General features: G+C 57.3%; 1 protein-coding gene across 3 annotated transcripts in view; it reads right to left on the bottom strand.

Annotated features, from left to right (window-relative positions):
* Nucleotides 1–31: 31 nt before the first annotated feature.
* PALM (paralemmin) overlaps nucleotides 32–22,467 on the bottom strand; it is a 24,776-nt gene continuing 2,340 nt past the window's right edge. The window contains exons 1-9 of one of the 3 annotated variants that reach the window (XM_069591890.1): nucleotides 15,659–15,751; nucleotides 13,989–14,040; nucleotides 13,418–13,498; nucleotides 13,082–13,212; nucleotides 11,188–11,341; nucleotides 9,684–9,705; nucleotides 8,115–8,174; nucleotides 5,601–5,732; nucleotides 32–2,103 (exon numbers count right to left, since the gene is read on the bottom strand). In XM_069591890.1, the coding sequence (XP_069447991.1) occupies nucleotides 1,574–2,103; nucleotides 5,601–5,732; nucleotides 8,115–8,174; nucleotides 9,684–9,705; nucleotides 11,188–11,341; nucleotides 13,082–13,143 (960 nt within the window). In that variant the 5' untranslated portion in view covers nucleotides 13,144–13,212; nucleotides 13,418–13,498; nucleotides 13,989–14,040; nucleotides 15,659–15,751 and the 3' untranslated portion in view covers nucleotides 32–1,573. Of the gene's footprint in view, nucleotides 2,104–5,600; nucleotides 5,733–8,114; nucleotides 8,175–9,683; nucleotides 9,706–11,187; nucleotides 11,342–13,081; nucleotides 13,213–13,417; nucleotides 13,499–13,988; nucleotides 14,041–15,658; nucleotides 15,752–22,467 lie in introns of those variants that run through there. The other 2 variants (XM_069591888.1, XM_069591889.1) reach the window with 2 other exon arrangements.

Raw genomic sequence — 22,467 nt, 5'->3', positions numbered from 1 at the left:
CCCAGGTGAAACTCAAGAATTCCAGCCCTGGGGCTGTTCACACTGTTTATTTGCTTCTCTGGGAAAGTCAAGAACATGGGGCCTCATCACACATTGAAAGCAGAGGGGGGCAGCAAGGGCACTTTAGCGGAGGCTCACGGCTCGAGGACTCGGGTGAACTCGAGGAGAAAGGGGGGTCCCACGGCCACTACTCAGGTCACCTCAGAGAGGACCTCTCATCCCAGCCACCCAGGGGCGGAGCTGAGACGGGGACCCAGGCTGCCATCCAGAGTGGGCCCTGCACCCACCCTTCTGAGGTGGGGAGGAGCCTGGGCCGTGGGCACCAGGCTGCAGGCCCCCAGGGGAGGGGCCAAGATGGGGCCTGGTCATCCGCAGCCCACACACGAGAGGGCCTGTGAGCATGTGCACGAATTTGCCTCTGGGGACAAGTGCGGCTGCAACCAAGCAGATGTGTCTGTACATCTTGGTGTCAGCTACCCCCAGGAGGGGAGCCCCCCGCCTCTCACCCCTTTCAGTGTGGGGGAGGCAGGTGCACATCAGGCTGGGCAGCAAATGGAGGTCTCCAGCTGCAATCCAGGGGAAGCTCCCTGTCCCAGGCGAGCAGGGTGCCCTCCTCCACTGCCCGGAATGCGCCAAGCCCAGCAGAGCTGGCGGTGGGCCCAATCTCTGTGGTATGGTAGGGGATACCCGGGACCCTGGTCCAAGCAGGCTGGAAAAGGGGCCAGGGGCAGTCCCCTAGGGTCCCCAAATTAGCACCAGGAGGATAGGGGGGCCCAGTGGGAGTGGGAGCTCAGGATGGGGCTTGCATGGCCCTGCCTTGTGCAGGATGCATCTCGAAGACCCCTGGCCCAGCCCGGCCGGAAGACAGCACAGGAGTCACACCCTGCCTGAGTGGGGGGGCGTGGTCCCAGGGTGCCCACTTCCCATGTTCCATCGCCCGCTGGCTGTGCCCAAAGAGAGCACTGAGGGGAGGGGCGCATTGGCTGGGGGGGTCCAGAGGGGCTCATGTTCATCCCAAGACCTTGAGCTGGGGCTCCCTGGAGAGGCACAGCCTCACCTCAGTTGCCCGAGATCCTGACCAGGCGCCTTGGCCTGGGAACCCTGCCACAGAGGCTGAGCGGGGACAGTGCAGGCTCCCAGGACCCCTGGCTCCCAGGGTCCCTCTCCTGGGGGGTTGTCCCCTCAGGGACGTCATTGGAGGGGGCAGGAAGGCACAGGCAGGAGGCCCAGAGGGAGGTGGGCTGGCATGGGGCCACGTTGAGGCCCTGGGTCACACCGGCCAGGAGCTGCCGTGACATGGGAGGCCCTCGTTTGGGGAGAAGCAGGTGTGTTCGTGTCTCTCCTACCAGGCGTGGGTGCACGGCTCAGTGGTTTAGGGTGTGTGGGGGGTGGTGATGGGATGGGGGACCCCTGTCCCTCTCTTTCCAGTGAAAGAAAACTCGGAAGGAACACGTGACAACACGGCAGGTCCTGGGCCTGTGACTGTGGGTGGAGGGTGGGCAGGCACCGGGAGGGCCGGGCTGTGGGTGTCTGGTACAGAGGGCAGGGCCAGGGTCTGGGGGAGCCAGGCAGGTCACATGATGGAGCAGCATTTACAGCGCTGCTTCTTCATGTCGAGGTCCTGGGGCTCGGTGGCAGGGGCCTCAGGCCCCACCTGGTTCTCTTCCCTGGAGCCCTCAGTGGCGGGGGGCTCGGCCGCACTGCCGTTGGGCGGGGCAGGCTCCTTGGGCTCGGCTGCATCCTCGATGACCACCAGCTCTGCTGTGATGGTGTCCTGCAAACCCAGCACCTTCTGGGTCTCGGCCTCATCCTCCACATTCTGGTAGCCCATGAAGATCATGGTGACTGGGGGCTCCTGGCCAGGCTGGATGCCAGGCGGGCCCGAGGTGGCCTCCCCAGGCTGGGCCTGAACGCCAGTGATCTCCCGCCTGGAGGGCGTGGTCCGGACAGCCTCTTCTGATGGCCCCCGGGTTTCTACTGCCCCAACCACTGACCCCGCCTCGTTCAGCGTGACCTCGTCCGCCTTGTGGATGAGTTCGTCCACCTCTGAGGAACTCAGCGGGTGAATCCCATTCTCTGCCGTGCCATCCATGGCGTGGACCACTGGTATGGGGGGAGAGAGAGAGTGTGAGCTGGTTCCCAGACCGGAGGGAGGGCCTGGCAAGGCTGAGAGCCACCTCTAGGCTAAAGGGGAATCATAAACTAAATTACACCTTTAGAACCGACTGACAAGCAAAGCCCCGATTGGGATCAGTGTGCACGGCCAAGTTGGCACACAGAGGAAAATGTGTAGACACAAGAGATGAACTCGGATTTCATTGCCCTGCAGCGTGAAGTATTTCCATATTCCCCAGCCAACTTGCTCCCAGGCCATCACTTTTCAAAGTAGGTCTATTATTTTTTCCATTGCAAAAATGGAGTTCAAAGAAGGTAAGTAACAAGTAACTGGTCCAAGGTCACACAGCTGGCTGGGGCTGACGCTGATCTTTCTCCCCAGTCTAGGTGTATTTCCCTTCATGAGGATTTGCAGGGAGTCTGATTTCATGTGGATGATCTTAAACAAAAATTTAGTCCATTCACCCATCTTTCTTGTTTTCTCACCAATGCCCTTGAAGGCTATACATTTTCCTCTGAGTTACATTTTGGCTGCAGCTCATGGATTACGTTAGGTCATTCTGTTTGAAGTGTAAATGTCTTATCATTTCCATTTTGATTGACTGTCTCTTTAAGCCAAGATTTATTTAGAAGAGTGTTTTAAACCTGGGAAAGAGGGGAACTGTGGTCCAGGAACACAGCATGTAAGATATAACATTGTGACAAGACATAGTCACTTTCTAAAATGCTCGACCTGTGTTTGACAAGAATGTGCATCCTCCATTGGGCAGAGTTTTATAAGGACAATCAAGTTTGTTAAGCATATTTTCCATATCTCTCCAGCTTTCATCATTCATGTCTTTCTGATGTGTCATTTTCTAACCTGTGTTACAGTCTCTAAGACCGGATGTTAGCACCTGGGAGGAGTCCCCACTGTGGTCTGACGCCAGCCCTGGATCACAGCCCTTCTAGAAACACAGCTACCCAGCTGCTTAGGGTGGAGGGAGGGACACACTGAGTGCCCTAGAAACTCTCCTCCTCTGGGGCCAAGGGTCAGGGTTGGCAGTATCTGGGTTCCGGCCAGAAGGAAAGTGCTTTCCACTCTCGGTTTCCTAACTCCTGGGGAGGGGCATCCATGATTCAAGGCCTTGCAGTGACTCTGGGCTGGAGGCCCAGAAGGTGGGGGATGTCCAGGCCGAGCAGAACCAAGCTAGGTATTTCCCACTGGCCACTGCTCCAAGGTAGGAACCCGAGCCCTTGGCTGCCATGGAAACAGATCACCTTCCCATTGCTAAGCAACCAGAGTCCAGTCTGGCGGGTCTTGAGTCCCCAGGGGCTGGGCCAGGCTGGGCTCAGTGGCCAAGGTAAGGACCTTCCATGAGCACAGACATCTCTGTCCCTTGGCCTTGTGTGGCCATCCTGTGTCCAGGAAATAGAGCAGCTGGGACATGCCCAGAACCACATAGCTGGTGAGAACTGGAGCCAGGATTCCACTTGGGTCAAAGATCCCCAAGTACAGCAGAGCTGGGTTGTGACAGGACTCCTTTAATAACATCCTGGATGTCCCAGAGGCCTGAACCTCTAAGAACACGAGGCTCTGGGAATCAAAACCACAGTGAGATACCACTTCACACCCACTTAGGATGGCAATTATAATTTAAAATGGTTGACAATAAGGGTTGTTGAGGATGCGGAAAAACTGGAACCCTAATGCACTGCTGGTGGAAAAATAAAATGGTAATGCCACTGTGGAAAACACCACAGCAGTTCTTCAAAGAGTTAAACAGAATTCCCACATGATCCAGCAATTCCACGCCTAGGTATTACCCAAGAGAAATGAAACATACTCCCACACAAAACCTTGTATAGCATAAAACCAAAGGGTGGAAACATCCTAAACGTCCATGAACTGATGCCTAAACAAAATGTGGTCCATCCACACACTGAACTATCACTCAGCCATAAAATATAAACATGGATGAACCTTGAAAACATGATGCTCAGTGAGAGAAGCCAGACACAAAAGGTCACAGAGTATATCATTCCATTGATGGGAAACGTCCAGAACAGGCCAGTCCACTGAGAGAGTGGGTTCGTGGTTGCCATGGTGGGGATGGGGAGGGATGGGGTTTCTATTTGAGGAAAAGAATGTTCTAGAACCAGGTACTGAGGGCATACAACATGGAGAGTTTTCACTGGGTTGTGCATGGAATTGTACGTGTGTCCTGCATCTCTGTCTCCAAATTCCATCTTCTTCTGAGGGCAGCATTTACCAGACTCGCTAATGGACCCTGGGGCTGAGCTGTGCTAATTTTATACCTAACTCAAGTGATCAGCTCGGGGAACCTCAGGTCCTGAAGAAAGCAAATGCTTACCTTGACTCCAAATGTACCATTAATTTTTTTTTTCTTTTGCTGCCCATGGCTTGTGTGGAGCACCTGGGTACCTGGGGATATCTGACCTGACTCACCCCACCCTCAGTACCTGGGGATCTTAGTTTCCCAACCAGGGATTGAATGCAGGCCCTCCACAGTAAAAGCAGAGTCCTAACCACTGAGCCACCAGGGAAGTCTCTTAAAGGTTTCTTGAAATGCTGTCTTTAGGAAAGTATGTTTTCTTCTTTTTCTGGTAGCACAGCAAATGTTGCCCCAAACTTCCTCTCCCTAAGCAGGACATGCCAAAAATGAACAAAAGTTTAAATGCCAAGACCATTATGAGACGGTTGTCTAAATACTGATGGATCTCACAGCTTAAAGGAAAGTTTTCCTTAGATTTTTAAAAAAGAAAGTGAATTTTACATTCTGTGAATTATATGGGGGTGGGGGGAGGGACTTTGGAGCTTTCACCCAAGGCTGCCCTCCCCTCCTATTTCCAGCTGCCAGAGAGAACCCTAGAAACCAAACCAGGTCTCAGCTCCATGGCCCTTCCAACACACACACCCCCCCACCCCTGCCAAGGCTCCCCATCCCCCACCCTCTCTGCATCAGCTCCACGGGCTACTCCACAACCCCCAGCCTGTGAACCAAATCCCACCCCAGGGCCTTTGCACCGGCTGTGTGCACACTAGGTGCCCCCTGTGCAGCTGCTTCCCTTCTCTGTCCCTCCCCACTCTGCTAGACCTTCCCTCGGCCCCCTCTGAATCTCTAACGGGGGGCCCTCTGTAGCCTTTACCACAACAGTAATTATTTAAATGAATTATCTGCGAGGATATCTGAGCAGAATTTGAGCAAACTCCAGGAGATAGTGAAGGGCAGGGAAGCCTGGCCTGCTGCAGTCCATGGGTTCGTAAAGAGTCCGACACAACTAAGCGACTGAACAACATCTGTGAGGCAGGGGTTGGAGGGCTCAGCCCGCTGGCGTGGGGGCACCCAAGATGGAGCGGACCTCGCCCAGAGTTCGGCTCCCCAGCCCATCCCGGCGCTGGCCACGCCTCCAGACAGGTTCCGGGATGGAGGGAGGACCGGCCACGGGGCGCTGGCCTGGCGGGGCAAGGGAGGGGCGCGTACCTTTGGTCTCGTCCTCGTAGACCTTGATGCCCTGAGGGAGGAGCTCCCGGGGGAGCACGGTGGTGCTGGACAGCACCCGGGTCTCCCCCGTCACCTTGTCCTTCTCCACCGTGATCTCCACCGAGTACATGGCTGGCACGAGAGGCACGGGTCAAGCTGCCGCCCACCTGCCCACGTGCCCCCCGCCGGGCTGCAGCCAAGCCAGGGAGGGGAGCCGGCAGCGCAGAGCCAAGCAGCGGGTGCCCTCGTGTGCCCTCGACGCGGCCCTCCTCCCAGCTCAGTATCCCTCTTTGGCTCCCTAGCGCCCACGGGCGTGGGGTCTGAATTCCTGGGCCACTCCGGCCGCCCCGCCCTGACTGCAAAGCCTCGATCAGTTCCAGGGAGGTGGGGGCGTGCCTGGCCCAATCCAGAAAGGATTCAAACGCAAGTGAGCAAGCCTGTGCCCCTCAGTATCCTGGACACTCGTCCTCTGCACTGCTCTTGTAAGGCCACTACTGACGTGTCAACATTCTCATCCCTTCACCGTGGAGAGGGGATGGTCCCCCGGAAGTGCATGGAGCTACAACCCCTGAAGATTACATCCAACGGCCAGCATCTGCCCCTGTTCTGCAGACAGGTCGCCACAAACACCACACAGAGACGCCTCCTGGCAGTGAGGCCACCAGGCCCCCACCCCTCCTCCCGTCAGGGAGGGCCCCACATGACCACGCCTAAGACCCCTCCCCGACCTGCCCCTCCTGGGTCTTCCCATTTCTCTCACGGACACCTTTGTTCTCCCTCCTCCCTCTCTTACCGACCCCACTACCTCCCCCACACCCCAACCTTTCCATCTGCAAATTCCAGGGAGCTGCTTTCAAGGCTCCCAGAATCCACCCACTGCTCGTCCTCCACAGCCCCTGCTTGGAAGAAGTTGCATCCACCCCCACTATCCCTCAACCCCCTTCACCGCATCCCCACACCATCCCTCAGCCTGACCCTCATCTCCTGAGTCCCCCCCCCCCCCCCCGCCCAGCATCCCCTACCTTGTCCCACCATGTCTCCCTTCATCCCTTTCCTTCATCCCTCACCATCCCACTCATCATTCCCCCCCCACAATACCCCTATCCTCCACCGTTTCCTCTCACCTTCCCCCCACCCACTATACCCCCAACATCGACCCCCCCCCGCCCTCCGCAATCCGCCCCGCCCACAACCTGTTCTCCCTAAGGCCGCCAGTGGGCGCCTGTGAGCTGCGAGCAGGCACGCCCCTGCTTTACCCACCCCCAGCTCTCTGCAGCCCCACACCCGGCATGGGCCGCCCCGTCTCTTCCTCGCCCTCACCTCCTGCCCCTCCCCCTCGCTCATTCCACACCGACCAGCACGCGGTCCCTGCCATCCACCGGTGCCCACAGCCCAGACGTGGTCCAGACTTGACCTTTGCACTGGCAGTGCCCCTCTGTCTGCATGCCTGGCTACCTCACTTCCTTTATCCTTGCTCAGATGTCACCTCCTAAGTTAGACCTCCCCTGAGCCCTGTGATTCAAACTGTGCCCCACTCCAGCTCCCTGCTTTCCGCCTCGACCCGCATCAGAGCACCTGCTGTCTGGGCTGCAACCTTCTTGCCAGGCTCGGCTCAGCAAGCACTTGGAGACTGAATGAATGAATGAAAAATGCTCGGTATCACCACGTCCCTACACAGCCTAACACCCCACCATCAGACATAGTTGGGCAGGTTGTGCATTGCTCAAGGTCACCAGCTGGGGGCATGTAGCTTTGTAATTTTCTGCCCACTTCTCTGACACTGAGACCCTGAGGGTGCCCCCTCCTTCTCTAGGCTTCCCCTGCCACCCTCTCCTTCTGACTGTCATTACATCCTGGTCTTCACTCCCCTCTCTGGTTTTGTGCCTCCAAACTTACTGTGATATCAGCAGCTACAAGGTTCTGCTATTTGTCATGACTTCAGTCGCTTTCAGGATTAGATTTGTGCCTGACTCTGGGCACAAGGTCACTACAATCCCCACCACCACCAGGTTCCAGCTGTCAAGTGATCAAGCAGGGATTTGAACCCAACCTTATTGAGCACTAATCCCAAGTCTGTCCTGCTTGGTTACCTCCAGGAATGGGGTGCTCACTTCCTCTCCCGAGGCAGCCCAAAGACAGTGAAGGAGGGAAAGTTTGAAGCGAGCATGTGAGCCTGTGTCCACCCCTGCCAGGACCCAGAGCAAGTGGCGATGTTAGGGAGATAGAAGCCAGGAAGGGGCATCAGGTTAGAGCCGCCATGCGAGGGGGCCCGTCTTCTCGGGGAAGCTGGGCCAGCTTGTGATGGGCGTGCCAAAGCAGAGGGGGCACCCGGCCCCACCCAGGCTCAGATCTGCGGCCTTGGTCCAGCCACTCCCCACTAAAACCACAGACCCCACCCGGTGATGCTGATGGTTGCATCTGCACCAGGCCTGGCCCCCCAACCCGGCCCCCACAGGGCCAACACTCAGCTCAGGACAGCAGCTGGACGTGGACCCCAACCTGGGGCCAACCCACCTGCCTTCATCATGGTGGAGCCGTCGACTGTCCTCAGAGGGGTGTTGGAGATTTGCTTCTCTGCTCACGATGGTGGTGGTGGGGGGAAAAGAGTGAAGAGAGATGGATTCAGAGGGGAGATCACATGGCACCCCCCAAGATGTGGGACTTTACCCAGACACATGGACACCCTCCAGGCACCTGGACACCTCCAGACACTTAGACCACCTTCCCACACACTCACACAGATACCTGGACCCTCTCCCTAACACACGCCTGCACCTGGACCCATCCACACACATGTGTGTGCCCTGAACACCCAGACACACATGGAATCACTCCCCGCAAAGAGAAAACACGCTTCAGTCCCATAGTCCATGACCCATCTCTTGGTCCAAATGATTTTCACAAAATCCCTGAGCAGCCTGCATGGATTTCTTTTTAATTATTAATTTTTAATTCCACAGTAAGATGAGGAGACAGACTCTCCTCATAAATAATTAACTCCTGAAAAATCAGGCCAGAGACACTTCTGACCATACCTCCAGTCCTGGCTGGTGGTGCTCTTTCCAGGCTCTACACACAGAAATAGACATGCTGAATATATATTTAAAAATATAACTTTGTATTAAGGAAATTTTATAGCTAACTGTACATATTGAAGTGTCATGTGTACACGTGAAGTATTTGTAAATGTGTACATCACATACCTATAATAAATTTGTACGTGGGCTAAAATCTCTCCCAGAATTCAAACGCTGGGCTTTTTTGTTTCCTGGATGTCAGTCTTCCACATCTCTGTGTGTGGAGGATCCTTGTCTTTTTTTTTTTATGGCCATGCCAAGCGGTTTGGAGGATCTTAGTTCCCTCATCACGGACTGAACCCAGGCTCCAGCAACAGAAGCACCAAGTTCTAACCACTGGACCACTAGGGGAACTCCTCTTTGTCCTTTTAAGTGGTGCACAATCTCCAGGACAGCCAGGATCTTGATTTTTCATCCTCACTGACCCCACTTCACAGATGGGAAAACTGAGGCCCCCACTTGCCCTGGAGCCCAGAGCCAGTGGGCATGGAACCAGGGCTGGGCCCGCCAAGGCCAGGCACTCCAGGTGGACAGTATGAACCCACGATGGGGCTAAGACCTCAGGCAGATATGCCCCTGTGAAGCCTGCTTCCTCATCTGTAATGCAGGTGCTGCATCAGTCCACCCAGGGAGCTTGTGAAAATTCGATGAAATGATGTTGAGGGGCCCTGGGCCCAGCTCAGAGTCTGGGTTTGCTGAGTGCAATGACAGTGCGAGCCATTAAGCTTTTTTATTATCACTTTTTATCAACAATAACACCTTAAAGGGGCTTCCCTGGAAAGAACCCGTCTGCCAATGCAGGAGATGTGGATTCAATCTCTGATTCGGGAAGATGCCTTGGTATTCTTGCCTGGAAAATCCCATGGTCAAAGGAGCCTGGCAGGCTCCAGTCCATGAGGCCGTTAAGAGTCGCACACGACTTAAAGGCACCCTTCCCCTGTCTGCCATCTCCTGTCTGGCCACCAGAGGGCGCCGGGGCCCTGCCCGCCCCTTCCCTAAGACGTACCTTTGGGCGTGCCAACCGGGGTCTGCAAGAAAGAAAGGGGAGGGGTCAGGGTGTTGGCGCCCCCTTCCGCCGCCCAAGGTCCCACCGGCCGAGGCCCAAGCCTGAGCGGGGCGTGGTTCAGCGCTGACCCCATTGGAGGGGCCGTCTCCTTCTGGACCCATCCCCCACCCCGCCCTAGCCTGTGACAGCCAGAAACGCTCTTGCCTGCTCAGCTTCCAGGGGCTCGCAATGCTCCCAGAACAAAGTCCAACCCTTCCTGATGACCCCCGGGGCCTCTTCCGCCTCTTCCCACCCCTGGCCGGCCTCCTGGCTCTTCCGTGAGCCGCGTCCCTCCACTTGGAAGGCCCTTCCCGGGTTTCCGCTTGGCTGGCTGCTTGCTCAGCCCCCATGACCACCCGACCTAAAGGTGTCTCCGCGCCCCCATCCCGGGTTGTCCCTCAGGTTACCATGTCATTTACCCGGCCAGGAGATGGGCCAGGAGGCAGGTATAGTGAGGGGAGTGGCCATACCAGCACTCAGTCTGTGCTCAGTCAACCTCACTGAAAGCCTCCTCTCAACTTGAGTCTGTGCCTTGAGAACTCTTATTCAGTCTTTAAAACCCACCTCCTCTAGGAAGCCTGCCCAGTTCTCCCATGAAACACCTCACTGGGGACTCCACAGTGCCCTAAGCTTCCCCAGGATAGGCCCTTACACCTTGCTGTGTTTGCAGCTGATTGATACATGCACATTTGCCCACTTAAAAACAGCTCAAGAAGGCCAAGGTCTGGGACTACATCCTCCGGTTCTGCCCCAACCAAGCCTTGGCAAGCAGTGAGGGTGGGTGTGTCGGCTCCAGACTGAAACTATCATAGGAGCAGCAGGGCACACAGCAGGGATGTTCCCTGGGCAGCAGCTCACCGGGGTGGGGGAAACAAGGATAGGTCGGGGGAGAGAAGGCTTGCCCCACAGGGCCCTTGAGTCCTAAAGACAACAAGGGTGGTCGGGAGACTTCCGAATTTGCCTTAACATGCTGCGGTAACCACGAGCTCAGGGTCTGGTTTCACCTGAGCCTGGCATACCCGTCACAGCCTAGAATTAACAGCTAAGCCTAGTAAAGACTACTCCACTGTGTGGCCTTGAGCCAGTCTCTCAACCTCTTTGGGCCGAAGTCTTTTTCATCAAATGGGGATGCAGCTCCACCTGAAAGGGCTGTATGCAGATAGACAGGTGATGCCCATTGTGTTGGTGAACCTAGGAAGGATGACAAGCAGGTGGTCTTCGGGGAAGACCCTCTACCCATGAAGCGCTTGTTTTTCACTGATTCTTTAAATACCCGTGACGCCCCTGTCTGGCGGGGAAACTGAGGCCCCGGGAGGCCAAGCAAGGCGTGCAGACGACGCAGCTGGGATGTGGCCGGGCTGGGATGTGCACGCATTTGGGATGTAGGGCGCCCACAGCCACAGCCCCAGAGGCGGTGGGTGCTTCGGGACCTGGGCCAGCAGGGTGGAGCCCCGGAACCTCTTACCTGCTGAGAGTTCGGCACCGCCTCGGCTCTCTGGTCTTCTGGGGCGGGGCTCGGGGCGGGGCCGGGGGCGGGGCTCGGGGCAGCCACGCTCCCCCTGGCGGCGGCAGTGGGCAGCGCATCCGTGTTCTCCAGCTCCTCGATCTCCTGCTCCAGCCTGGGGAGTGTGCACGAGGTGACCACCCTGCCGGACACTTCTGGAGCCCGGCACCGCCAGGCGCGTCCAGGAGGGCTTTCTTGACTCGCGTGTCTCCTAACGACCCTGCGAGGTGGTCTCCTTCGCGCTCCCGGCGGGGAAATGGAGGTAAGTAAGCTGCAGAGCCGAGACCCAAACCCAGGCCGGCCGGTCCCGGACCCTTGTGCTGCCCGAGTCACTGTTTACTCCTCTGTTCGCTTCCAACACACTCTTCTTTTTCACTCAAATACATTTATGTTTACAAGAAACTTTATCTCTCCAGGGAAACTGGAAAAACCATGTCACTTTCCAAGTTTTAGGAGATAATGGTGCTCATAAATGCAGTAAAAACAAAGCTGGCATATTCAATCCTGCCCCAGGCATCAACTGCCTACGCCTTTGGGGTGCAGGCACTCAGGACCTGGGAGATAGGAGATGTTTTCCTTGAAGATTCAGTACAGACTAGGGAGGTGGGTAGTCTGCTGCTGCTGCTGCTAAGTCGCTTCAGTCGTGTCCGACTCTGTGCGACCCCATAGACGGCAGCCCACCATGCTCCCCAGTCCCTGGGATTCTCCAGGCAAGAACACTGGAGTGGGTTGCCATTTCCTTCTCCAATGCATGAAAGTGAAAAGTGAAAGTGAAGTCACTGAGTCGTGTCCAACTCTCAGCAACCCCATGGACTGCAGCCTACCAGGCTCCTCCGTCCATGGGATTTTCCAGGCAAGAGTACTGGAGTGGGGTGCCATTGCCTTCTCAGCAGCCCCCTAACAAACTGAGCCCAGCTCAGCAGACTGGACACAGCTGGGGTCAGCCTGGAGGGCTTCCCGGAGGAGGTGTCCAGGTGAAGACACTGATCGGGCAAAATGCAGGTGATGGAACCACCTGAGGAGCGTGTAGCCCTGAGGGGAAGAAAGCCAAGGCCCCCCGAAAGCCAGCCACACAGTGGGGCTCAAGGGATGCCCTCCTTGCCACCCCCTACCCAGGGCTGCACCCAGCAGGATGGATTGAGCAGAAGCCCACCTCATCCAACCCCCAGGGACTGGTAATTCCCACTGACCATCCTTCCCATCTGCAAGTGCCCCTCAACCCGCTTAGTCCTGAGTGGCCCTCCAGGCCACGTCTCAGCCCTGCCTCCTCTGGGCACATGCTCCCAGGTTGAGGAACTGAGGCCTGGGGAGGAGACCCCAGCCAAGCTGCCCCCACTTTCTTCCAAACCAAATGCACCCAGACAGGATCCTGAGGTCCCCATGGGGCGGCAGGCCAGGGTGCCACAGCCAGCACATGCCTTTCAGGCCTCCCCTGGCCAGTGGACACTGGAATTTTGGCTGTCACTTCCCTCTGCCTGACCCCACTGCCCCGGGAACTGAGCCCGGGCCTCCTGCCCGGCTGCCCGCCTGCTCGGAAACTCTTCGGTGCTTTTGTCCCAGGCCAGGGGGATGGTCACTTTCCCCGGCCTGCCCCCTCCCCCAGCTTCCTGCAGGCCAGCTGCAGTGCCTCCTGCCTCTGTGGCTCCAGGAGCGCTGGGAAGACCAGCTGGGCTGGCGCCAGGAAGCCCCGGGGGAGACTGCATCTCCGTCCTCAAAGACCTGTCTTCAGAGACCTCCATGGCCCAGACCGCTCACCCCTCACCCCTGTGTGGCTGCGGGGTTGGGAGGAGGAGGGGTCAGGCGGGCAGCACCCACCCCCAGTCACTCCCCAGCTCTGAGGCTCATGGCCCCCCACCTGGAGATGGACTCCTCCAGGTGCCGCGCCTTCTGCTCGTCCTCCTGCATCTGTCTCCTCATGTCCTCATCCCCCTCTGAGGCCGAAGATGGTGTCCCCTCCAGCAGCCAGCGTTCCCGCAGCGCCTTGGACTGGGGCAGTGGGCACCAAGGTCAAAGTCAGGGTCAGGGCTGGGGTCGGGGTCAGGTGAGGGTCTGAGTTGGCACTGGAATCAGGGTGGGGGTCGTCTCAGCCCTCCTGCTCCCCGCCCCTAAGTCCCGGATCCGGCTGAGGCAGGGGTCCCTGGATGCTGCCCCCGTTCCGCCCCCCCACCCCCAGCCGAGGCTCCGCGCGGACCTTCAGGTGCTGCAGCTGCCTCCGGTCATCCTCCAGCTGCCGGCGCCTGTTCTCGATCTCTGCCTGCCTCCGCCGCTTCTCCTGCAGACCCCGCACATGGTAAGGGCAGGCTGGGGCCGCGGAGACCCCACAGCTACCCAGACTTCACCCACGCAGGTCCCACTTGTTCTGTGAACAGCACCCACTTGGCCCACTGCACCTCCACCTTCACCCAGCTTGTTTCCCCACCCTCCCCCACCTTGTCCCTTCACCAGGAAGGACTACCAGCTTCCCCCAAACTTCCCCCAGCCTTGCCACAAGGGCAAGTTCCTTGCCCGCCACCCCCTCCACTGCAAGGGGGCTGCCCAGGGGCTCTGAGAAGCTTCTCAGCCGGAGTCCACATGCTGAAGACTAAGGGGCGCTCAACGTTTTAATTTTGTGGGGAGATGCTAGCAGGCACTGAAGTGTCCCACACTGCACCTGCGATCTGAGACCCTGAGCCCCAAGCTGGGTGTGGGGAGCACCTGAGACCCTGCGTCCCCCCAATCTCCCCCCCATGCCCACCCCATCCTTGGGACCCGGAACAACTCACTGCAATGGCCTGCAGCCGCTCCTGCTGGGATGGGGTCTCTGCCGCCAGGACCCTGGGAGGACAGAAAAGATCAAGTCGGGGGTTGACCCCCAACATTGCTTTCAGCAGATCCAGTTCAAATTCCCACCCTATGTCTTCCTGCTGGATGAGCCCAAGATGAGATCGTTCCACACCCTCCTTGTCCCCATGTAAGATTATCCCTGCATTAATTCTCCCACAAACCCTCCTGCCACTCCTCAGGGCAGGGACAAGGGACAGGACAAGTGAGGCCTGGTCCAGACACCTAGGGAGGGCTTGGGAAGGGGAGAGCATTGAAGCTGGGCTCTGAAGGATGCATAGGAGTTCCCTGGGAATAGAAACCTGGACTAGAGGGTCTCTTCCAGACTGAGAGACTGACCAAGACAGCCCCTTCCTCATCCTTCTCCAGCTCTGGGAGAAACACTTGGAGGAAGAGAGACCCTCCAGCTCCACCCCCTACCCCTTGGCTGCCAAGTCCTTGATGCTGTTCTGGTACTTCTGGTGTCTCCCTCACTGGCTGCCTCCGGAGTCTTCCAGGACCCCAAGAGCTCAGAGAGAGCTGTGAGCCTCCCAAGAACACACAGCAAAAAAGTAGCAAAGCTTAAATCCAACCCCAGATTCTTTCCTCATCTCACCCATGTTTTGCTTGTTTCTTTCATTTTTTATTTTTGCTGCACCATGAGGTTTGCAGGATCTTAGTTCCCCAGCCAAGGATTGAAGCTGGCCCCAGCAGTGACAGCAGAGTCCTAACCACTGAGCTGCCAGGGAAGTCACCCATCCATGTTTTCTGAGAGCCCACCCAGTGCAGTATTAGCCTTAAGCTGGTATGCAGTAAGAGTTAGATAAATGCCAGTGTTGCCAGATGCTCTTAAAGGGACAGGACATCATGCTGTTGAGGATCTGGGGACTTCAGAGAGGGCACAGGACCTGGAAGATAGGTCATCCTTGCCCCTCCCCTTGATCCCCTGCATCCCCCTCCCTACCTGGGGTGGAGGGGGGAGGAGCTTTCAGAACCCGCCCCCTCCCTTCCAGGTCTCCGGTCTCTGGAAGCTGCACACAGTAGGTGCAGAGTGAAATGGTCAGACGAATGATGCCCTGAACATCTCCTCCTCCTCAGGGTAACCTCAAGCTTCCAGGGGGTGGAGGGTCCTCAGCCTGACTGGGGGCTTCCAGACCATCTGCCTCAAACCTCTGATAAACCACAGGGCCACTCTGGGAGGGACTGACTGACGGGAGGCCTCATTTCATATGGGAGGGCCTGGCAGTGGGAGCCAGACCACCCCGACCTGTTCCATTCCCCACCTCCCCCCGCCCCCCCATCTGCCCCGACCCCCTTATCTTCACAGGCACTGAAATTACAGATGGTGCTTTGGACCCCGCCCACCCTCAGCCTTGACTCAGGGCCCAGAGCCACCCCGAGGCCTCCACACTCTCTGCCCATCTGGCCTTCATTTCCCCATTTGCACACAGCTCTGGGCCCTCCTGCTATGTCACCCCCCAAACCGTGGTTTAGAAGGGGAACAGTGTGCAAGGTCCACCCCAGCCCAAGCCCCTGTGTGCGTGCACACAAACACACACACACACACGCACCCCCTGTAGCTGCTCGGCGGACACCTATCCCGGGGCAGCAGTGACCCGGTCACCCGCCTTACTTGGGTCTAGTTTCCTGGCCATGCTGAGACCTGTGAAGTCATCTGGCTCCCATGCCCCGGCCAGGTGACTCCACCCAGCTTCTCCCTTCCTGTGAGGCAGCACCTGCCCCCCTGTGCCTCCCAGGGGCCCAGCACACCAGCCGCACCCCTGCAGCTTCCCCTTCTCCTTCCTCAGGGAGCCTGCATTCAGCTGGGTGGAGTTCAAGAAAGGTTTGGTCCAGCTGACAGGCTCAGATGCCCTTCCTGAAAGGCCAGACCAGTAGGATTTCTGGGTCTGCCCCATCACCTCGTGTGATACAGACCGGGTGACATGCCATGCTCCCCAACATGGGCCCATCCCCTCAGTTCTTGCAAACCCCACACTTCTCCAGCCCAGCCCAAGCCTCTACCATCACCTGCCACCTCCCTGAACCCTGACAGCCCACAACTAGAAGCTGCTTCTCAAAATGAGAATCCAAACCCATCATTCTCCTGCTCTCAAGTCCCCTGGCTCCCATCACCCCTTGAAAACCCACCCCCTGGCATAACCCAGCCCCCACCCTCTCCCCTGCCCTGGTGCCTGACCTCTGCTCTCCCTCCCGCTTGTGCTCACTCTGTTCCAGCCACCAGGACCTCCTGTGGCGCCTGCCCTGAACCAAGTTCATTCTTAGCTCAGGGCCTTTACACTTGATGTTCCCTCTGCCTGCTATGCTCTTCCCATAGCTGGAAACTGAGGCCCAGAGAGGGTGAGTCACTTGTCCAAAGTCACATAGCTACAAAGTGGCAGAGCTGGGATTCGAACCACAGCTGCTCAGCCCCAGGCTGTACCACAGGCCTTCCCTTTTCTGCACAGCTCTAGTTCAGCCTCCAGGGGCCCACCCAGGCAGGAGGCAGAGTTGCAAGAGGGAGGCATAGCAGCTGAGACCCCAGTACAAACAGGGCCACAGAGGGCAGGGGGACCAATCTGCTTAATACTGGGTCCCCACCCTGGGGGAGCGGGTAGGTGGCCATTGAGGCTGGATACAGGGACACAGAGATGGCTGTGAGGCCAGCTCGCCAAGCTGGAGACAAGGCAGGCAGTGTCCTTACTGGGGCAGCCAGTCCCTGCAGGGCCAAGCCAGGACAGGGGAAGTTTAGACGAGCACAGTGAGGAGAGGCTCCGGCCCAGGCAGAGAATTTCCATCTCTCCCCACCCGTCTCCTGTCTCAGCCCCAGGGGCACAGTCTATGTGCCCCCGCTCAGGTGTCCCTCCCCAGGCCTGGGGTCGCCTGAGCCGCCCCACCCTACCCAGCCCCTGGGCTCAGCCACTGTGGGTGATGGATGGCTGGGCCCACAGGAGGCGGTCGCCCTGGCAACCGCGCCATCCCCATGGCAACGCAGAGGCCCGCTGGCGCTCAGGGGTGGGGCCGGCGCCGAGCATCTCCCACCCCCAGCCCGGCCCTAAGGGGCTGAGGGGTTGCCTGCCCAGGGCTTCAGGGGTTGCCTGCACCGGGTGGGACCCGAATGGGTAACTAGGTCTGTCCCACCCCCGGGGCAGGAGGAGGGCTTCCGGGGTCTGGTGATAGGGGCGTCCACCCAGGGAAGGGCTTCTATCCGGGAAGGGTCTGAACCCGCCCTTGGCGTGAGGCAGCCAAGGTCAAGCCAAGATAAGGCTCGGCATCATAAATCCGAAAAACAAAACAAAACAAGAGGCTGGAACTCCCTAACAAATCAGGAATAGAATAGGAACCATGTTCCGCGGGCGGGACTCAGCCGCACTTTATGGAGAGGAAACTGAGTCTGGTGGGAGCCAAGAGTCCGATCTCCCGAAGACCTTGTGAGGGACGTGGGATAATTATGGCCGTTTTATCAATGAAGTATCTAAATGGTGAAGTGAGATCTGCACCCAGACAGGCGGGCAGGCTCCGGGGCGCAGAGAGCGCAGGGTCTCCCTGGCCTGGCTGCGGTGGGGGTGGTCAGTGGGACACCTGAGAAGCTCATTTGGGCTCAGTGAGTAAAGCAGAGGCCAGATCACAAAATGTGTGATTTACACACTGGGCGGAGAAGCTGAGTTTGGGCTGAGGCTTTAGGGCAGCTGCACCCCTCTGGCTGTGTGACCCGGGGCAAGTCACCTGTGTCTCTGAGCCTCCACTGGCTGCGCTGGGCTACGGGCGACAGCTTGCAGCTGCTGAGGAGGGACAAGCCCTAGGCCAGGACGCCCACCGTCAACGCGCGCAGGCGTCTGGTCCCCGCGCAATTATATTTACGGAGCTTGGAGCAGATTCTGGGCTCCAGCGGCCTTGTGGGCGGCTCAGGACTCGGGGAGGGCGTCGGCTGCGAGCGCGTGAGATAATCGTGGTCCAGGAGATGAGCTAATGAGACCCGAACCCAGCAAGCCCGGCAGAGGCCTCAGCTTTGCAGGCGCTTATTTTTCAAAGGCCCAGAGAAGTTATGCAACCAGCCCAAGGTCACCCGGGGGCAGGAGGGTCCAGTGTGGGAGGTGGGTGTGGGGGTGGGGGTCACACTTGTCCTTCCAGAGCCCACGCCCGGCAGCTACAGCCAGAATGAGGGGGTCCCTGTCCAGGCAGGCGTGGAGGCCAGCGCTGGAACATTCCTGTGCTAACTGAAAGAAAACAGCTGACAACGACCTTGGCCACGGGTGGTGATGGGGGGAGGCAGAGTCACGCGGGGCCAGGGGTGGGGAGGTGAGGGGAGCCTGGTGGCCTCTCCCCACATTGAGTGGAGGATGGAGTTGGGGAGGCTGGTTTCCAGCCCCATCCCTGGCCCCTCCTAAGCACCAACACCTTCCTCGCTACAGATCCGCCCACAGTTCCATCACCCTGAATGAACCTCAGCCTCTCAGCAGCCACTCAAGCCCCTGTGTTTGCCCCTCACTTTTCCCCTTTCTCCCCTTCACCTCCAATCTCAACTCAGACATAGCTGCCTCTTTCAGGGAGCCTTCCTGGGTCTCTTCCCCTCATCAGGAAGGAATTCTTCTCGAAGCCCCTCAGCCCTCAGCACAGGTGAGCCCCTAGAACCACTGATGTCACTGGTGAGGTGGACAGCCCTTGAGGCATGGGCTTTCCAAAAGTTTCCAGGCAGAGAGACATCACCACCAAGGTGGAGACGGCAGTTGCAGCAGGCCACAGACCCAGGAAAGAAAAACTGTTGCCTATTAACCTAGGATAGGGGGCAGGGGAGCTGGACCCTGGCCAGGGCCCTCACAACAGAACAGGGCAGCAGGGCATGAAAGCCCGCCCACCCTCAGGGCCACGCCTCCTCTGGCTTCCAGCAAATGCCTCTGCAGGGACCAGCCTCACAGACCTGCATCCCTCCCCACCCCTCCACTTCCAGTGCCTCAAACATTCCAGGTGCGATCCCACCTCAGGGCCTTTGCATGGACTGTGTCCAGACCTGGGCCACCCCTGCCAGGTCTCCAAGGGGCTCACGACTCCTGGGGCCTGTCTTCAGATGTCACATCCTTACTCCGGCCTTCTCTGACCCTAATTAACCCCAGCACCTCCAACCCCCACCCCCTAGCCCTTATCATCCAGAAAACCTAATGATTTTACTTATTTTGTTGATTTCTCCACAAGGACAATAACTGTCTCTTTTTGTCCCTGCCATGTCCCCAGTATACAGCAGGCACTCAATAAATGTCCACTGGGTGAACATGTGTGCTAGGGTCCTTCCATTTCCAAAAGAGGTCCCCACCTAAGGGCTCCCCACCTTTGTCGCACTCCTGCCATGCCCCTGACCCCACCCCAGACCATCTGTCCTGTGATCACTTTTTATTTTATTTTTTTTAAAGAAATTCACTGTCACATCTTAAATTCATCTAAAATAGTACCTGGGCTCCCCACATTCAAGAGAGGACAAAGAACAAGCCCCAGCTGCCTGAGAAGTGACTTACAAATTAATACAGGAACAACCTAAGTGCCCACCAACGGATGATGGATAAATACAAGGTGGTCCTTCCATACACGGGCGGGTCACTCAGCCTTGAAAAGGGGTGGAGCCCTGATGCTCACTGCCAGGTGGATGGACCCTGAGAACACGTTGCTCAGTGAGAGAAGCAGACACAGGACACACAAGGTGTGATTCCACTGATGGGAAACGTCCAGAACAGGCCGATCCACAGACAGGGGATTAGTGGTTGTCCAGGTTTGGGGGGGAGAAGGCAATGGCAACCCACTCCAGTACTCTTGCCTGGAAAATCCCATGGATGGAGGAGCCTGGTAGGCTGTAGTCCATGGGGTCGCACAGAGTCGGACACGACTGAAGCGACTTAGCAGCGGCAGCAGGTTTGGGGGATGGGGTGGGGAGTGAGTCCTGGTGGGAATGGGGTTTTGGGGGGGTTGATGGAATGTTCTGCAATTAGAAGCAATGCCTGTACTGTGCATGTACTAAAAACCACTGGACTCTATGCATGTACTGAAAACCACTGAGCCACTTTAAACAGGTGCATTGTGTGGTGTGTGAATGATCTCAAACAACCTGGTAAGAATAAATATACACACAGATACAGCAGAGATGCTGACTGTCTCACCAAGGGCCATACTAGGGGGCGAGTCAGCGAGCCCAGGGACATCATAAGGTCCTTCCAGCCCTGCTCTGAGGCTCTTCAGGATTAGCAGGATCTGAACACAACCTGACCTGGTCATCGCCTGCCCACTCCCTGACAGCTGTTACTAGAAGCCCCTGCCAAGCCTTGCTGGCCCCCGACCTGTGCCCCCACTCACCCAGGCTGGGCTCCCAGGCCTGCACTCACTCTTGTTCTTACCTGTCTTCCCACCTCGGGGTCTGGGTCAGGCTTCTCCTCCCAATACCTGGCCCCATCCAGGCTGTCCCAGGGATGGTTCTGACTTGCCCTGAGTTCCTAGTTGAAACCCACAGGCAGGAGACAGAAACAGCAGCCCAGATCTCCACTCCTCAACACCACAATCTCTGCTCAGCCACCTCATGCTCCACAGAAACCCTATGAAGCATGGTCTTGATGCCCCCTAGCCTCCCAGCAAGCCCAGGGACTGGGCTGTCTCACCCTGACTAAGCCCCCATCTCTGTAGGCAGCTCTATCACAGAGTTCTGAAGTCGGGTCCACGCCCATCCAGACATGGGGTCCTGCCACTCCTCCCCCAGCTCCGGCATTTCTCCGCCAGCTGTCCCCAATGGCCGCCTGTCCAGGCTGAGTCCTGAGCTGCTTCTCCCTGCTCCCTGCTCTGGCCCCTTAGCCAGCAGAGCTTCTTTCTGGTGCCTGGGTCAGCACCTCTCTCCTCTTCTGCTTAGACGCCACCCATGGCTCCCGATGGCTCCCCAGATGAGCAGTGTAGGCCCAGGAGGACCTGGCCCCAAGAGCACAAACTGAAGAACGCTCTCTTCTCCCTACACTTTCCCACCTCTGGTCCTTTGCATGAACCAGTCTTCCCACCTGCTGCACCCTTCTGCCTACCTAGGAAAACTTTTAAGTATCGTTTACAAAAAAGGTCCATAATACAACGGAGCAGGATACCTTTCCCACACCTCAAAGAAGACCCTCCACAGGCTCCCCCAGAGCCCTCTGATCCTGCACAGGGCTACGGTGGTCAGTAGGAAGTGTTTCTTAAATGACCAGATGAGAGACTTCCCTGGCGGTTTGGTGGTTAGAACTTGGTGCATTCACTGCTAGAACCCAGGTTCTATGCTGGGTAGGGAAACTATGATCTTGCAGGCCACATGGTGTGGCCAAAAACAAACCAACAAACAACCCCAAAAAAGCAGATGCCAGGCTTCCTGGGTAGAGAAAGGATGGAGGCAGTAGGGTCTCAGACTGGGGGAAAGGTGATGGGATGTTTTTTTAAGAAAGTCAATTTGTTTTCCTGCATCAAAACCTGAACCCTTTGAAGATGGGGCTGGGACCGCCCAGGATGCTCCATTCACCAGATGAGAAAAGTGAGGTTCAGAGAAGGGGGCAGCCTGACCAAGACCCCATGGTGGGTGAGGAAACCCTCTCCATGCTCCACTCCCAAGTCAGCAGCCACAGAGGGTTCCCTGGCAGTGGGTCAAGGGTAGATGGCCCCTGGGAGACCAGACCACAACAAAGTCCACCTCTGTGCCATCCAATCGGCCAACCAGGCTGAAAAACTGATGTCTGGATACCTAGAACCACCAGTCCACAGGCCCTGGACAAGAAGGTGCAAAGGCCCTTCCTCAGCTCCCCTCCCCAGCACCAGAATACCCAAGAGCAAATGCCAGCATCACCCTCTTCTGGTTGTGTGGCCTCGAGCGTGTTCAGTCACCTCTCCGTGCCTCAGTTTCCCCACCTCACAGGACCAAGTGTGTCCACGGGAACAAAGCATTCAGAAAGGGGCCCAGTACACAGCAAGCACTCAATAATCGTCAAGTAAATGTCACATCTGCACCTCTTAGGCCTCTTTCCTGTCTTCCTGCCACCACCTCTAGGATTATCGTCATGTTCTTCCCTTCAAATCCACTCACTGTTTAAATCCAACCCCTTTGTTTTCAAAGGAAATGTTACCAAGGCTGAGTAAACCAGAAGCCAGTGCCAAAACCATCAGAGTAAAAACACTTAAAAAAAAGATACCATGAAAATAAAAACTTGTTATTAAGTTCAACTATCACTAGATACTGGTTCTGCTTCTCATTAGAGAGGGAGACCAGCACTTGCAGAAGGAGCATTAAGGATGCAGTTAGCACCCAGGTGAGCTGATGATCTCTCTGAAACTGTTCAGGCCTCAGGATGAGAAGGGACCTGATGAGTCCTGACCCAACTCTGCTTTCCTGCCCCCTGCGGGGCCCGATCCTCATGCTCACCAGAGAAGATGTGGACATCTGAGACGGCTGCTTCCAGCTAA

Source organism: Ovis canadensis, chromosome 5 (genome assembly GCF_042477335.2).
Source record: "Ovis canadensis isolate MfBH-ARS-UI-01 breed Bighorn chromosome 5, ARS-UI_OviCan_v2, whole genome shotgun sequence".
Lineage (NCBI taxonomy): Eukaryota > Metazoa > Chordata > Mammalia > Artiodactyla > Bovidae > Ovis > Ovis canadensis.
The sequence above is the reverse complement of the archived record's forward strand: the minus strand, read 5'-3'. Positions and strand labels throughout refer to the sequence as shown.